The 17,165-nt window shown below is 35.9% G+C and overlaps 1 protein-coding gene across 1 annotated transcript; it reads right to left on the bottom strand.

The window, feature by feature from the left end:
• Window positions 1-15,018: 15,018 nt before the first annotated feature.
• LOC124981917 (olfactory receptor 9K2-like) lies at window positions 15,019-15,960 on the bottom strand. The gene has a single exon (XM_047547960.1). The coding sequence runs from the start codon at window positions 15,958-15,960 to the stop codon at window positions 15,019-15,021; it is 942 nt and encodes a 313-aa protein (XP_047403916.1).
• Window positions 15,961-17,165: the final 1,205 nt, after the last annotated feature.

The following is a 17,165-nucleotide window of genomic DNA, read 5'->3' as shown; positions in this document are numbered from 1 at the left end:
AAACCAAACAGAAATCCTTGAAATGAAGGAAACAATAAACCAAATTAAGAACTCCATAGAAAGCACAACCAATAGGATAGAACACCTGGAAGACAGAACCTCAGATATTGAAGACAAAATATTTAACCTCGAAAACAAAGTCGAACAAACAGAGAAGATGGTAAGAAATCATGAACAGAATCTCCAAGAACTATGGGATATCATGAAAAGGCCAAATTTGAGAATTATTGGGATTGAAGAAGGCTTAGAGAAACAAACCAAAGGAATGAACAACCTATTCAATGAGATAATTTCAGAAAATTTCCCAAATCTGAAGAATGAAATGGAAAACCAAGTTCAAGAGGCTTATAGGACTCCAAATACACAAAATTACAACAGACCCACACCAAGGCACATTATAATGAAAATACCTAACATACAAAATAAAGACAGAATCTTAAAGGCTGTGAGAGAAAAAGAACCAAATTACATTCAGGGGGAAGCCAATACGGATATCAGCAGATTTTTCAATCCAGACCCTAAAAGCTAGAAGGGCCTGGAATAACATTTTTCAAGCGCTAAAAGAAAATGGATGCCAACCAAGAATCTTATACCCAGCAAAACTTACCTTCAGATTTGACAACGAAATAAAATTCTTCCATGATAAACAAAAGCTAAAAGAATATACAAAAAGAAAGCCAGCATTACAGAACATTCTCAGCAAAATATTCCATGAAGAAGACATGAAAAACAAAGAAGCAAATCAGCAAAGGGAGGAGATATCCTAAAGGAACTCTCAAATAAAGAGGAACCAAGTCGTGTCAAAAATAAGCAAATAAATGAATAAAATGAGTCAAATGACCGGGAATACAAATCATATCTCAATAATAACCCTGAATATTAATGGCCTGAATTCATCAATCAAAAGACATAGACTGGCAGATTGGATAAAAAAGAAAGATTCAACAATATGTTGCCTGCAAGAGACTCATCTCTTAGAAAGAGATACCCAAAGACTAAAGGTGAAAGGATGGGAAAAAACTTACCATGCACATGGACCCAGCAAAAAAGCTGGGGTATCCATCCTCATTTCAGATAGAGTGGACTTCAAGCCAAAGTTAGTCAGAAGGGATAAAGAAGGACATTTCATAATGCTTAAGGGAATCATAAATCAGCAAGACATAACAATCATAAATATCTATGCCCCAAACAGTGGCTCACCCATGTATGTCAAACAAATCCTTCTCAATCTCAGAAACCAAATAGACCACAATACAATAATACTAGGTGATTTTAACACGCCTCTCTCACCACTGGACAGATCTTCCAAACAAAAATTGAACAAAGAAAACTTAGATCTCAATAACACAATCAATAATTTAGACTTAACAGACATTTATAGAATATACCATCCAACGAAGAGTGAATACACTTTCTTCTCAGCAGCACATGGATCTTCTCTAAAATAGACCATATATTATGCCACAAAGCTAATGTTAGCAAATACAAGAAGATAGAGACACTTCCTTGTATTTTATCAGACCATAATGGATTGAAACTAGAAATAAATGAAAGAGCAAAAAACAGAAATTACTCCCACACCTGGAGGTTAAACAATATGCTATTATATGAGGAATGGATAACAGAAGATATTAGGAAGGAAATTAAAAAATTCTTAGAGGTAAACGAGAACAAAGAAACATCGTATCAAAATCTCTGGGACACTATGAAAGCCGTAATTAGAGGAAGATTTATTTCATGGAGCGCATTTAATAAAAGAAGTAAAACTCAGAAAATAAATGAACTAACACTACAGCTCAAAGCCCTAGAAAAAGAAGAACAGACCAACACCAAAAGTAGTAGAAGACAGGAAATAGTTAAACTCAGAGCTGAAATCAACGAAATTGAAACAAAAGAAACAATACAAAAAATTGACAAAATAAATAGTTGGTTCTTTGAAAAAATAAACAAAATTGATAAACCTTTAGCCACACTAACAAAGAGAAGACGAGAGAAAACCCAAATCACCAAAATTCGGAATGAACAAGGAAATATCACAACAGACACGACTGAAATACAAAACATAATTAGAAGCTATTTTGAAAATCTATATTCCAACAAAATAGAAAATTTCGAAGATATCAACAAGTTTCTAGAGACCTATGAATTGCCTAAACTAAACGAGAAGGACATACACAATTTAAATAGACCAATTTCAAGTAATGAAATAGAAGAAGTCATCGAAAGCCTACCAACAAAGAAAAGTCCAGGACCTGATGGTTTCTCAGCCGAGTTCTACAAAACCTTTAAAGAAGAGCTCATTCCAATACTTTTCAAAGTAATCCATGAAATAGAAGAGGAGGGAACCCTCCCAAACTCGTTCTATGAAGCCAATATCACCCTGATACCTAAACCAGACAGAGACACATCGAGGAAAGAAAATTTCAGACCAATTTCCTTAATGAACATCGACGCAAAAATTCTCAACAAAATTTTAGCAAATCGCATACAAAAATGTATTAAAAAGATAGTGCATCATGATCAAGTGGGTTTCATCCCAGGGATGCAAGGTTGGTTCAACATCAGGAAATCAATAAATGTAATTCACCACATCAACAGACTTAAAGTCAAGAATCACATGATTATTTCAATAGATGCAGAAAAAGCATTTGATAAAATACAGCACCCCTTCATGCTCAAAACACTAGAAAAAATAGGGATAGTGGGAACGTTCCTTAACATTGTAAAGGCCATCTATGCTAAGCCCATGGCTAATATTATTCTTAATGGTGAAAAACTGAAAGCATTCCCCCTAAAATCTGGAACAAGGCAGGGATGCCCTCTCTCACCACTCCTATTCAATATCGTCCTTGAAACTCTAGCCAGAGCAATTAGACAGACCAAAGAAATTAAAGGGATACGAATTGGAAAAGAAGAACTCAAACTATCCCTATTTGCTGATGATATGATTATATACTTAGAGGAACCAGGAAATTCCACCAGAAAACTCTTAGAACTCATAAGTGAATTCAGTAAAGTAGCAGGATACAAGATCAATGCTCATAAATCCAATGCATTTTTATACATAAGTGATGAATCTTCAGAAAGAGAAGTTAGGAAAACTACTCCATTCACAATAGCCTCAAAAAAAATAAAATACTTGGGAATCAATCTCACAAAAGAGGTGAAAGACCTCTACAATGAGAACTACAGAACACTAAAGAAAGAAATTAAAGAACACCTTAGAAGATGGAAAGATCTCCCATGTTCCTGGATAGGCAGAATTAATATTGTCAAAATGGCCATACTACCAAAAGTGCTATACAGATTCAATGCAATTCCAATTAAAATCCCAACGATGTACCTTACAGAAGTAGAACAAGCAATCATGAAAATCATCTGGAAGAATAAGAAACCCAGAATTGCTAAAGCAATCCTTCGCAGGAAAAATGAAGCAGGGGGTATCGCAATACCTGAACTTCAACTTTACTACACAGCAATAGTAACAAAAACGGCATGGTATTGGTACCAAAATAGACAGGTAGATCAATGGTACAGAATAGAGGACACGGACACAAACCCAAACAAATATAATTTCCTCATACTAGACAAAGGGGCCAAAAATATGCAATGGAGAAAAGATAGCCTCTTCAACAAATGGTGCTGGGAGAATTGGAAATCCATATGCAACAAAATGAAAATAAACCCATATCTCTCACCGTGCACAAAACTAAACTCAAAATGGATTAAGGACCTCGGAATCAGACCAGAGACCCTGCATCTTATAGAAGAAAAAGTAGGTCCAAATCTTCAACATGTCGGCTTAGGACCAGACTTTCTCAACAGGACTCCCATAGCACAAGAAATAAAAGCAAGAATCAACAACTGGTATAGATTCAAACTAAAAAACTTTCTCTCAGCAAAGGAAACTATCAGCAATGTGAAGAAAGAGCCTACAGAGTGGGAGAAAATCTTTGCCAATCATACTTCAGATAGAGCACTAATCTCCAGAATCTATAAAGAACTCAAAAAACTCAACACCAAGACTACAAATAATCCAATCGACAAATGGTCTAAGGAAATGAACAGACACTTCACAGAAGAAGACCTACAAACAATCAACAAACATATGGAAAAATGTTCAACATCTCTAGTAATAAAAGAAATGCAAATCAAAACCACCCTAAGATTCCATCTCACCCCAATCAGAATGGCGATTATCAAGAACACAAGCAACAACAGGTGTTGGCGAGGATGTGGGGAAAAAGGTACACTCATACATTGCTGGTGGGGTTGCAAATTAGTGCAACCACTCTGGAAGGCAGTATGGAGATTCCTTAAAAAACTTGGAATGGAACTACCATTTGACCCAGCTATCCCACTCCTTGGCCTATACCCAAAGGACTTAAAATCAGCATACTACAGAGATACAGCCACATCAATGTTCATTGCTGCTCAATTCACCATAGCCAGATTGTGGAACCAACCTAGATGCCCTTCAGTTGATGAATGGATAAAGAAACTGTGGCATATATATACAATGGAATATTACTCAGCCATAAAGAATGATAAAATTATGGCATTTGCAAGCAAATGGACGAAATTGGAGAATATCATGCTAAGTGAGATAAGCCAATCTCAACAAACCAAAGGAAGAATGATCTCGCTGATAAGTGGATGATGATACATAATGGGGCGTGGGAGGGGTTAGTTTTAGGGTTAGAGTGAGGGTTAGGGAGCGGGGCAAGAATGGGGGAAGGAAGGACTGTATAGAGGGAAAAGAGGGATGGGAGGGGTGGGGGGAAGGGAAAAAAAATAACAATGAATCAAGCAACATCACCCTATGTAAACGTATGATTACACAAATGGTATGCCTTTACTCTATGTACAAACAGAGAAAGAACATGTATCCCATTTGTTCACAATAAAAAAAAATAAAGTAAAAAAAAAAAAAAAAGAAGTGGTGAAAGAGGGCATCCCTGCCTTGTTCCAGTTTTTAGGGGGAATGCGTTCAGTTTTTCACCATTTAGAATGATATTGGCCATGGGCTTAGCGTAGATGGCCTTTACAATGTTAAGGAATGTTCCCACTATCCCTATTTTTTCTAGTGTTTTGAGCATGAAGAGGTGCTGTATTTTATCAAATGCCTTTTCTGCATCTATTGAAATAATCATGTGATTCTTGACTCTAAGTCTGTTGATATGGTGAATGACATTTATTGATTTCCGGATGTTGATCCAACCTTGCATCCCTGGGATAAAATGCACTTGATCGTGGTGCACTATCTTTTTAATATATTTTTGTATGCAATTTGCTAAAATTGTGCTGAGAATTTTTGCGTCGATGTTCATTAAGGATATTGGTCTGAAATGTGCTTTCTTCGATGTGTCTCTGTCTGGTTTAGGTATCAGGGTGATAATGGCTTCATAGAATGAATTTGGGAGGGTTCCCTCCTCTTCTATTTCATGGAATACTTTGAGGAGTATTGGAATGAGCTCTTCTTTAAAACTTTTGTAGAACTCTGCTGAGAACCCATCTGGACCCGAACTTTTCTGTTAGTAGGTTAGAATAATAGTTCTTTAGAAAATAATAATAGGTGTTCTCTAAAAGAACTACAGAGAAAAATAGTAAAATACTAGGCAACTGTGCTTTATTTTATGACACTATAATTGCTTACATGGATTCAAAATGAATCTCTTGTTTTTCCCACCTGGATTAAAATTGGGTAAGTAAAATTTGTAACTATGATCATACCCAGAATGTCACACTGCAAGCTTATTTCATTAGGTGTAACAAATCCACTGTTAAGAAAAAAAAAAAAAAAGACTGTAGTACACATGTAATTTCTGTTAAAATTTATCTCCATAATTATCACAATGCTATACAAATAAATTTCTAAATGTATTACTGTTATGCTCTAGCATCAAACTAGAAGGTCTACTACCACAAGTATTTAATATAGTGCTAACCAATGTAATAATGTAATAATAAAAATTTTCTAAACACCTATGGAAATAGGAAAGACAATTTTATTTCATACAAAACTTTATTTGTAGATGCTCTGTTGTATGTAACTCAAAAGGGCAAAATAAAATCCTATTACTTCAAATGAAACACTTCAGAAAAATTGCTAAATACACTACAAATACTACAAAATTAGTATTTTCTGACTTTTTTACCAATTATGACAAAATCCAATCACAACAGCAACAGAACAGAAATAAATATGATTTTCAACTAAAATATGAGACCAAAAATATTTTGTTCTTTTGCAGGGCCATTAATATTTTAACCAAAGATTATTATTTTCTTGCATTGATACAGTTCGTTAATAAATCTTATATTATCTTTTTTTTATTGTAAACAAATGGGATACATGTTGTTTCTCTGTTTGTACATGGAGTAAAGACATACCATTTGTGTAATCATAAATTTGCATAGGGTAATGTTGTTTGATTCATTCTGTTATTTTTTCCCTTTTATATTATCTTAATTTTTTAGAGGAAGTCAGTGCAGTATATACATAGTAAAACTACCAAAAATAGTCATATTTTCCTCTTGAACGTTAATTCAGATAAAAACAACCTGCTTGACATTGTATTACAGCAAATAGAATTAAGTACAAGTGACCCCAGGGGCGCCTGAGTCTAGCCCATGTTGGCACTCTTCATAAATTCTCTGATCTTCAAGATGACAGACGCATTTGGAAGAACACTGTTATTACATTCTTGACTTGTGTAACACACCAAGGTGCCATGCACTACATTTCCTAAGGAAGAAACTCTAATGTGGAAGAAGATATTCCAAAATGCTTCTAGAGAAATTGCTTAATTTGTTTAATAAAACACAATAACATTCTACCAATATAACCATTAAAATGATGTATTTGAATGATATTAGGGAGGTCACAAAATTTATAGAAAGGTAGAAACCTCAACTCAGAAAATAGGGAGAGGCCAACTAAATCTGGGCACCCAGACTCACAAGAAGGTAGGCTACTACCCTTGCTACTTGGGAAACCACAAACTGTGCCATGATCGTCAATATCTCAGGACACTGAAATGCCACCACAGGCAGCAGCGCCAATCTTGTCCCGTTCACTGGTCTCATCATTGCCCCCACAGAATTCATCCTACACTGCTTTGGTTTCTCACCACTATGCTGTCCAAATCCAAAGCTCCAGACTAGAGCATCACACTGTCTGACCCTGGTGGTAGACTCATGTCCTAGCTTTCAGGAACAGAGAAACAAGTGTTTTGATTAAGTCTTCTGTAAGTCGTAGCCTGGTTCAGCCCTTGGTTTTGGCAGCCAACGGTTCATGTGGGGAAAAAGGGATGGGAAGATTTGGCCAAAGAGTACAAAGTTTTAGTTATATGTTCTGGAAATCTATGTACAGCATGTAACTGTGGTTAATATTACTATGTTACATGCTTGGAAATTGCTAAATAGGTCTTTAAAATTGTCATTTCACATGCAAAAATGATTAGGTATGGGAAGTAATGCTGTTAATTAGCTTTATTTAATCATTTTGCGATGTATACCTATATCAAATCATCATTTATTTGTCAATTACACTTTCATAAAGCTGGAGATATTTTTTTAAAACAAGAAGTAGTAGAAGTATTGTTCTCACCAATAAATAGCTGTACTGGCAGATTTTCCAAATAGAGGAAGCTGTTCAGTTGCTGGGCAATCCAACAATAACAACATTTGTGCAACAAAATTATTTCTATCTAAGCATCACCCAGATAGAATGTCCCCTGAGAACTGAAAAGTTAAATCATAAGCCTCTTTTTCATGAAATATTGCCTTGAGAAATTTAAGTTACCAATAAAACTATAGAATGGCCTTATATTGCATTTTTAATTATTTTAGTTTATTTAATTTTTATTTGTTTTTTATTAGTTACACGTGATAGTAGAATTTATTTTGACATATCATAATACATGGAGTTTAACTTCCCATTCTTATGGTTATACGTGATGTGGAGTTACACTGCTCATGTCATGATGTATAACCATAGGAAAGTGATGTCTGATTGATTCTGCTGACTTTCCCATTCCCATCCCCCTACCCTTCATTCCCCTCTATCCAATCTGGTGAACCTCCACTCCTCCCTGCTCATATTGTGAGTCAGCATCCTCATATCAGAGAGAACACTAGTCCTTTTGTTTTTTGGGATTGACTTATTTCACTTAGCATGATAGCCTCCAGTTCCATACATTTGCCAGCAAATGCCATAATTTAATTCTTCTTTATGGCTGAGTAATATTCCATTGTGTATATGTACCACATTTTCTTTATCCATTCATCTGTTGAAGGGCACCTCAGTTGGTTCCAAAGCTTAGCTATTGTGAATTGAGCTGCTATAAAGTCATTATAGGATGCCAATTTTAAGTCCTTTGGATAGTCCAAGGAATAGGATAAGTGAATCAAATGGTGGTTCCATTCCAAGTTTTTCCAAGTTTTCTGAGGATCTCCAAAGTGCTTTCCAGAGTTGTTGCACCAATTTGCAGTCCCACCAGCAATTTATGAGTGTGCCTTTTTCTCCACATCCTCGACAACATTCATTGTTACTTATGTTCTTGATGATTGCCATTCTGACTGTAGTGAGATGAAATCTTAGTGTAGTTTTAATTTGCATCTCTCCAGTTGCTAGTATTGCATTTTTGCCATTTGGTGTCCATTTCTACTTCTCAGTAACACCTGGTTTATGTTTGAGGTGTTGACCATTTCCAGTCTGATATAGTCTACTGAATTCACTTCATGAGTCCTATTCCTTAGCAAATAAATGGGCCTATTACAAAAGAAGGTCTATGGGGTTTTCCTCACTGGAATTTAAAGTTTTGACAGATTGCTCCAGAGACTGGTAATGCTCAAAGTTCATATTTCCAATTTGTGACATTCTTATCAGATGGATGTATGTCCCACTTCTTTGTTCTCTGCAGTGTGCTTGCTCTTACCCTATTTAAACGATTCTTCTGCCTCCCAACCAATTCTCTGTTACCAATGTACTCATCCTTCTAATAATGCTTCTTTCTTACATTACCCAAAATCAACTTCTATTACTTACATTTAATGTCTAGTTCATGTAAATAGAGGTCTGTCAGTTTACTGGAATGATAAACTGTTAATTAATGCTGGGTTTCAGTACAGGAAGTTGAGGCACTAGAAACACTTTTTGAGGAAAATCTTCTCTTGACCAGTGATTAAAGGAATGGCCATCAACTATCAGACCAGCTGTGGTGCTTCTTTCTAAGGATGCTGATATGAGACAATAAAGTTCAAGTGGCCTCTCTGATATCTTGGGAATACTGGAAAGACAGAGTCCAAATCATGTCATTTGACTGAGATTGCAAAAGAAGATTTGGATTAGATGATGATAGATTAAATTATGGTGATCCTGGTCTTGGAGATCAGGAATGGGTTCTTGTCCCCACCACACCCAGCGTTGGAGATTAAACACCCAAGAAACCCTGAGGTACATGTAGAAAGCAAGTTTTATTTAAGAAAAGAGATAGCAATAGACTTCTCCGAAGAGAAGGGAGCCCAGAGCTGGGGGTCCATGGAGATGGGTGTGTCTTGCTCTTTTATAGACCCCAGAACCCCCCACCTTCTCTTTCTTCTTGGTGTAAATGCCTAAGGGCAGGAAGGAACAGGAGCACAGGGGCTAAGAGATAGCAGTCCCTTGAACTGAGGCTTGGGATCCCGGGAGTTTAGCTGTTAGTAACCACTGCTTTTTCCTTGATAACCAGCCCTCATCTTCTCAGCTCCCATCAGTCATTACCTACCCTGCCATACCTTGATCCCTGCCTCAGTTTGTCAGTTTGTCAAGGAATGTGATGTATCCTGTCCCGTCAGACCAAGCGGGGCTGCAGGCAGATCGCTTTTTGGAAAAGAAAGCATGTGAGTGTCAGTACAGAGAGCTCATTTTGTAGAATTATTCTCCAACCCTTATGTTCCCACCATCCTCACCTGTCTGTCCTCTAACCACCAGGATATCTAGGAAAGAAGTAACTGAGGGAGAGAGAGAGGGTGGGGGGAGTCTGATCAACAGAGACTCGTTATAAGCTGCGGGGATTCAGATCCTGCTTATCTCCCCATTCTTAGAAGCAAGTTGTTCCACACTCATGAGAATGAAAAGGTGGCTGGATACCCTCAGTAAGGACGCCATTTTAATGCCACACAGGTGTGAAGCAACAGCTCTCCAACAAACCCTCTTTATCTATTTTGGTAGCTGATTTATGAGTGATCGAACTCTGAAGAAAAGTATAAACTCAAACATTCTGTGGACTTTTAGGGATATTTAGACTATCTCTCACATTTTATTTAAATATATTTTAGTAGGACATGTTCCCACTCCTAAACTAGTTACCACTAAAGAGGAATAAAAACATCATGACAAGAGTAGACTGAAGGACAATCCCTGATAGGAACTTTCCTGATTCAAGATTTATCAGGAAGAAAAGACAGGAGTGACTTACATACAGTCAGGTACCACACAAAGCTAAGGCCATCCAAGGCATAGATCCCTTAAAGAACAGAATTATAGAAAATTCACCAGACATGGGAATATGAGCAGAAAAAAATCAAAGCAAGGGAATACCAAATAAAAAAGAGAAGTTTAAAATGTAATATGCACTATGAGCCATGGCCAGATTCACAGATGAGGACAATTGAATGGATCAAATCTATTGCCTTCATAAATATTTTCATAGAATTTTAATGCCTTATGTGTTAGCATTATTAGGAACATATATCCTAATTTATATTGTTTTATTTATTATTGATTATAGTGGTGATAGTAGTTATCATAATCATTATAAAATATTAAAATAGGATACTAAAATAAATAATAGAGGAATGAAAATTAATTGGGGGTCTTACACTAGGAGTTGAAAATGCAGTGAACAATATTTGTGGCCACATCTCTTAGATAACAGACTATAGTTATGTAAGGACGTGACATTTTGGCATTATTTAGAGGTGGGAAATTTGGTATTGTATATACAGAAGAAGAGCATGGAGAATTTGGACAGTAGATGAATTATTAGGAGAATTTTTGTTTTGGTCTGTTCATCATAAATTTCCCCCTATAAAAAGTACCCTGTGGATTTGTTTTTGTTTTTTTTTAAGAAGAATTAACCCTTTGTGATTGCATCCATAGTTTCACTTTATACAGTTTCAGTTACCTGTGTCAACTGCAATTCAAAAATACAGGGCAGCAAAATCAGATATTTTGAGAAAGGCCACATTCATATAATTTTTATTATGTATATTGTTATGATTGCTTCATTTTATGGTTAGTTATTATTGTTAATCTCTTACAGTGCCTAATTTACAAGTTAAACTTTCCTATAGGTATATAAGTTAAGAAAAAAAACGTAGTAGATAGAGGGCGAGGCGCCATCCACAGTTTGAGGCATTTACTGGGAACGTGTAACGTCAAGGGAGACTGTTGAACAGGCTAACAGCTCCAGTTAGGAACCTTGCCTGCCCCAAGAAAATGAGCATAACTGCCTTAAATCTATGACCTAGGAGCCTCCTTCACCAAGACTTAAAATTCCAGCAGAGGGACAAAGAGCCCCAAATTTCTTGGAATAAATACCTCTGGCACTGTGGCATTTGACAAGCTGGGAGCCTGCTTGGAAGTTGCTTCTCTGTTTTCCATTTTCTAACTTACTAGAATGTTGAGTAGGAACTCATCTTCTCCAAACTTACCGTTGTGTATGTGCAGAAAAAGCAAAGAAAATGCACATGTATAAAGACTTATATTTCATTTAAACCATCTAAAGTTAATTTATGTAGGTTGTTACAAAAGAAAACTAACTTCAGACATGGAATGGAGGAAATGGTGCCAATTATTCGATTGCCAAGAGGCTCGTATAAATGGATGCTTTTTTAAATGTTGCTGAAAGGAAAGAAGAAACTAGTTCAAAATCTAGAAGCCATAATCTATAAAAATAAGAAACTTGGAAATCAGTCTTTGGTTGAAGTTTTTGATTTGCTGTTGTTGCTTTGTCTTTTTTTTTTTTTTTTTTTTAACTAAAATAATTAAAGAAATGACCTCAAAATGGATTTCTGTTCTCAGGTTTTCAGTTCCTGAATACTCTGTTTTTCTTTTCCTATGTCTTCCTTCTCCTTTTTCCACCCTCAACAACTTTGTCCTCACTAAGACACGTCTTAGAAACAAAGAATTTTTATTGATTTGATGACCTATACTGATGTCATAGAACTGTACAAACTGACATCCCATACTACACTCACAGGAATAACACGGTTCAATATTTACTCAACACTAGGATGCTTTTAGAATACCTTATCACTTCATCTACCTCAATCATCATAACAATTCAAATCCCATAATGAGTTGAAACTAGCATAAGGAGATGCAAACGGAGCAAGCGCTGGGTGCCAGTCTGTAATGTTTTATTGAATAATTTTGACCTATATTTGTGAAGTTCGAATCAGTGCTTAATTATCACTTGCAAGTGTCTGAAACAGAGAATCTTAGAATCCTGATGATAGAAAAATACACTAAACACTGCATCAATTCACTAAATTTTAGACAAATGCCAGCAATACAGACCTTTTGTAAATCTAGTACTGGGGATTGCAACCAGGAGAACTCTAACACCCAGCTATGTCCCCAGTCCTTTTAATTTTTTATTTTGAGACAGATTCACGCTAAATATCTAAGTCTGCCTTCAAACTTGCAATCTTCCTGCCTCAGCCTCCTGAGTCACTGTGATTACAATGTGTGCTCCTATGTCTAGTCATAAAATTTAAAGATAAAATGTATCCCATAATGCTATAGTACAATAAATAAACATGTGTGTCCAAAAACAATTGTAACCAGGGAAGATGAGCAATGCAGTACTAATACGAGTGTCTGAGAAGTGAATGCAATCTTCAGCCTCTCGAGATCACAGCACCATGTTCAAAGTCGTCTCTATGAATACTTTCACGTACAATTTTAAAATCACCTTTAAACAATGACATATAATGTTCAGGAGACAAAACGGAATCTTCAAACTCTCTAGGATGTGGCAACATTTCAAAAGCAATTCATGCACCATTGTAAAACAAAACACTTTGTCAAGCAAGCCAGCAGCGTACTGGTATGACAGTGGGTCGCTTAGATGGATCTCGATGGCACAAGTCACAAGTGATAAATTAGGCACTACCTTTCTTACAAGGCTTGTGTGTCTGGACAAACAATTACCAAGGAAATTGCTTATGGACACTAAAAAAAAAAAAAATAAGAGGAAACTGAATTCAACGCTTATGGAAGCATTCTGCCTTGGATTTTCAACTTTTCCAGGTTCCTTTGAACATTGAAAAGTAACTTAAGCAATGACACATGTGAGGTTATGCCATGGAATACTGAAATCTCTTATAGCTACAGAATAGGAAAGGAAACACACTGTATTTAAAACAAAAACAATTGGATCTAGGCTATATTCTTATCCAATTCCTTATTGTATTTTCCCAGTAGTCCTTAATAACCCTCACTTTGGAGATACAGCCGAGAAGCAACATTCAGAGGCTAAAGTGAGTAAAACCTAAATTTAGAAAAGGAGTCTTCCAGACCAATACGAATCTATGCCAAACACCAGTTTCCCATCTGACTGAGATCCCAATTTTGTTCTCAAATGGTATTTTTGTGAAACTAGGCCTCAAGAAAAATAGTAGATTGATAGGTTTAAAAAGGAATGAATATAACCTCAATTTATTAGGTCACTTAGCTCCCCTCTTTGTTTATTAGATAGAGATGATTATTCTTCAAATCTCCTATTCCAATAAACATTAATCTACAAATATACATGACACTGTGCATCCATCAAAGGGTGCTTTACTATCTAAACACAAAAAAAGACTAAAAGAAATATCCATATTTTAGGTTTTCATATTGCTGAGTATGTGGACCAAACTGGCAATTGTTCTTTATTTCTTACATTGAATTTTTGTTCATGATAATATTGTGTAGATTTAGGTATTGGAATTATTTACCTGAAGCATTAATTAAATTATGTGCATGGTGGTAACTCTGGCAGGTTCTTCTCTCAAACCTGGCTGCCCTTGATACCTGGCAAATCTGTAAGAATCTAAATGATCCTTTTGTCATTGATGTTTGATGTTTAGAATTAGTCATGTTTTCAAATCATCCTGTAATCAAACTAACACATACACATATGTACCTATACAAACACCCACTAATACATACACATAAAACCTAACTATTTATATAGGTTATTGTAAAATCTTAGGTTAGTTTTAATTGAGATTTTCGATTTTTCATTTCAAAATAGTACTTTTACTTATTGCATATTCATAACCAATCGTTTGTATTATTCTAAAGATAGAAGGCCTGAACTGAAAAAAACTACAAACATTATAAGATATTTTCATTATACTAGAGCAAAGCAGAGATGACCATGCCATTCAAAGAACACCATATAAAGTGTCTTGATTTAAATCAAATCAGAGCCATTTTCCATGTTTCTTCTTTAATTCAACAGAATACTCTTGTGAATTTTTCTTTCCATTTCCTCTTCATCAGGCAAACATGCTCTAACATCTTTGGCATCCCATCAAAACCAAAATACAGCACTAATATTTATATCCAGCATCACTTTCATATAAACCAGATGGGACACACAGTTTTCAAACTAATCACTTCATAGAGTATTTTCTGTCTAAATCTTACTTCAATACACAGGAAAGAGAAACAATAAAATACTATACTTCCTCATTCACGTAACATATTACCTGGGGAATTAAGAACTATGTAACTGTTAATAGAAATGCTTCAGATATTCATAAATGTCCTGAGTTTTCAGACTTAATGTCGCCTTGAGGAAAAGTCAATAATTTGTTTGAGGCATTCTTTACAGGAAATGATTAATGCCATGGGATAGAACAGTTGAGGATATTTTCGTTTCTTTTTTAAAATGCACTTGGATTTTAAATGCTCATTTAGATCAGGTTGACAAAAATCAATTAATGCAAGAAACAATAAAGCAAGCAGAAGCAGAGTTAGAGTGAAAGTTTTTTCTTCCATAAGACTTTTCTCATGGCATCTTTGACATCCTTATTTCTTAGAGAGTAGATTAAGGGATTCAGCATAGGTGTGAACAGAATGTAACATACGGAGGCCACTTTACGGAGCTCAGGGTTATTTGGAGGCGTGAGATACACAAAGGAGACAGTCCCATAAAGCAAACTCACAACCCCTAAGTGGGAGCTGCAGGTGGAGAAGGCTTTCTTTCTGCCTTCAGTCGAGGGAATCTTCAAGACTGTGGATACAATGTACATGTACGATACTACAATAACAATTATTGTGGGCAAAATAATGAGAATAGCCAAACTAAATGACACCATCTTATTAATAAACGTATTAGAGCAGGAGATCTTTTCAATCGGGTTTGAATCACAGTAGAAATGATCAATGACTCGAGAAGCACAGAAAGACATGGAGAACGTTACACTGATTTGAAGGATGGAACTGACCCAGCCACAGAGATAGGAACCAGCCACCAGCTGGATACAGATACTTCTTGACATGCGGACACTATAAAGAAGAGGATTGCAGATGGCAATGAAGCGGTCATAGGCCATGGCTGCCAGGACAAAGGCCTCCGTTACCATGAAAAGTGCATAAAGGAAGAGCTGAGTCACGCAACCTGCAAAGGATATGGTCTTTTTCTGAGACAGGATGTTGGCCATGGCTTTAGGTACAATAACAGTGGAGTAGGAGAGATCAATGACGGAGAGGTTGCCTAGGAAGAAATACATTGGTGTGTTCAGCCGGGGATCAGTCACAATGATGCCAATCATGCAAAGGTTCCCCAGAAGAACCATCCCATAAATAATCAGGAATAGTAGAAAGAGGAGACTGTGGAGCTCTGGACGGACCCTGATGCCTACAAGAATGAAGTCAGTCACTTCTGAATGGTTGTCTCCTCCCTCGTCACCCATGGCAAACTTCTGCTTCAAGGTATAAGAGAAAGTCAACACGTCAACTTTCCACCATACCCGCACTTCACATTAAAGACAACTTTACAGTTGGCATATGCTTTCCTATCCATTGAGTTTATGCACCCCAGAGAACTAAGGATGAGAACTACTTTGTTGCCTCAGTTAACACAACTGGCTGCAAATGGAATTCCAACTCAAGATCAAGTATGCTATGTCCAAGACTAGTGCTACTTAAACACAATGTGGTTGGATGCTTCTTTATGTCTTTCTGCCTTTTTATATGAGAAGGCTTGTGGGATGTCATTTGTGAATAAGATAATAATTTTCAAACTATTAAAGTCTGAAAATTCCTAATACTAAGAAAGATATTTCCTTAAATTTTAATGTACCATTTAATGTCTATTTTTGTTGATCATGCTTTGCTTTACCACAGTAATAAAAAATAAAGAAAGAAAAAGGTAGCTTAAAATACATTCTAAAGGAACATGAAATTTTTATCAAAAGAGGTCTTGGCAATGATGAATAAATTATCAAGAAGTTAATTATTTTACTTAAGTATCTTTTAAAATGCCACCAATCTTCAGCTCCTGGAACTAGTCTAATTTTATTTAGATGCAAAAGAAAAATGCGAATGAGTCATTTATGTTTTTTTTAATCCAGTCTCTCTATGTAAATCTGTCTAGAAATTCATTTGGAATTTGAGGAAAAAATTAGAAGCTTCAAGTAAGGAACCAATCAAAAAGGTCAACTGCACGAAAGATTATATCAGACTAAAGAGCAAATTTTATTGAACTCTTAACTTCATGGTAAGAGCTCCATAGTTTTAAAAATAAATATGCATGAATTTCCTAGAGGTATTCAAATTAACCTATTTGGACTTTGGGGACCATTTAAGCAACTGAAACAGTGGTTACTTTGAATATTTCTGGTTTTTATTGGACATGAAGCTTCACATTTATCTAAGGATGGTGCTACCATTTTCTTCTTTTGTAATGTTTAAGCCATATATTATTGGTTCTTCCGAGGAATGGTATGGATAATAAAGCCAGGAAGAACCCAAAGACTTCCTGGTCAAAATTGAAAGTCATGGTAGGGGGGGGTCATCCAAATTAGAAAGCGTGCAGTTTCTCTCTGACTTGTTCTCCTTCAATTATAAAAGATTTAATTGTATTCTTGTTTTCTCTTTAGGCTACAAAAATCCCAGG

This window comes from Sciurus carolinensis, chromosome 4 (assembly GCF_902686445.1).
Source record: "Sciurus carolinensis chromosome 4, mSciCar1.2, whole genome shotgun sequence".
In the NCBI taxonomy this organism is placed as follows: Eukaryota; Metazoa; Chordata; class Mammalia; order Rodentia; family Sciuridae; genus Sciurus; species Sciurus carolinensis.
Note: the sequence above shows the minus strand (reverse complement) of the source record. Positions and strands in the feature narration are given on the sequence as shown.

Bases quoted from the DNA above. Each gene is read 5' to 3' on its own strand.
- LOC124981917 (XM_047547960.1), bottom strand. From the start codon at position 15,960: ATGGGTGACGAGGGAGGAGACAACCATTCAGAAGTGACTGACTTCATT.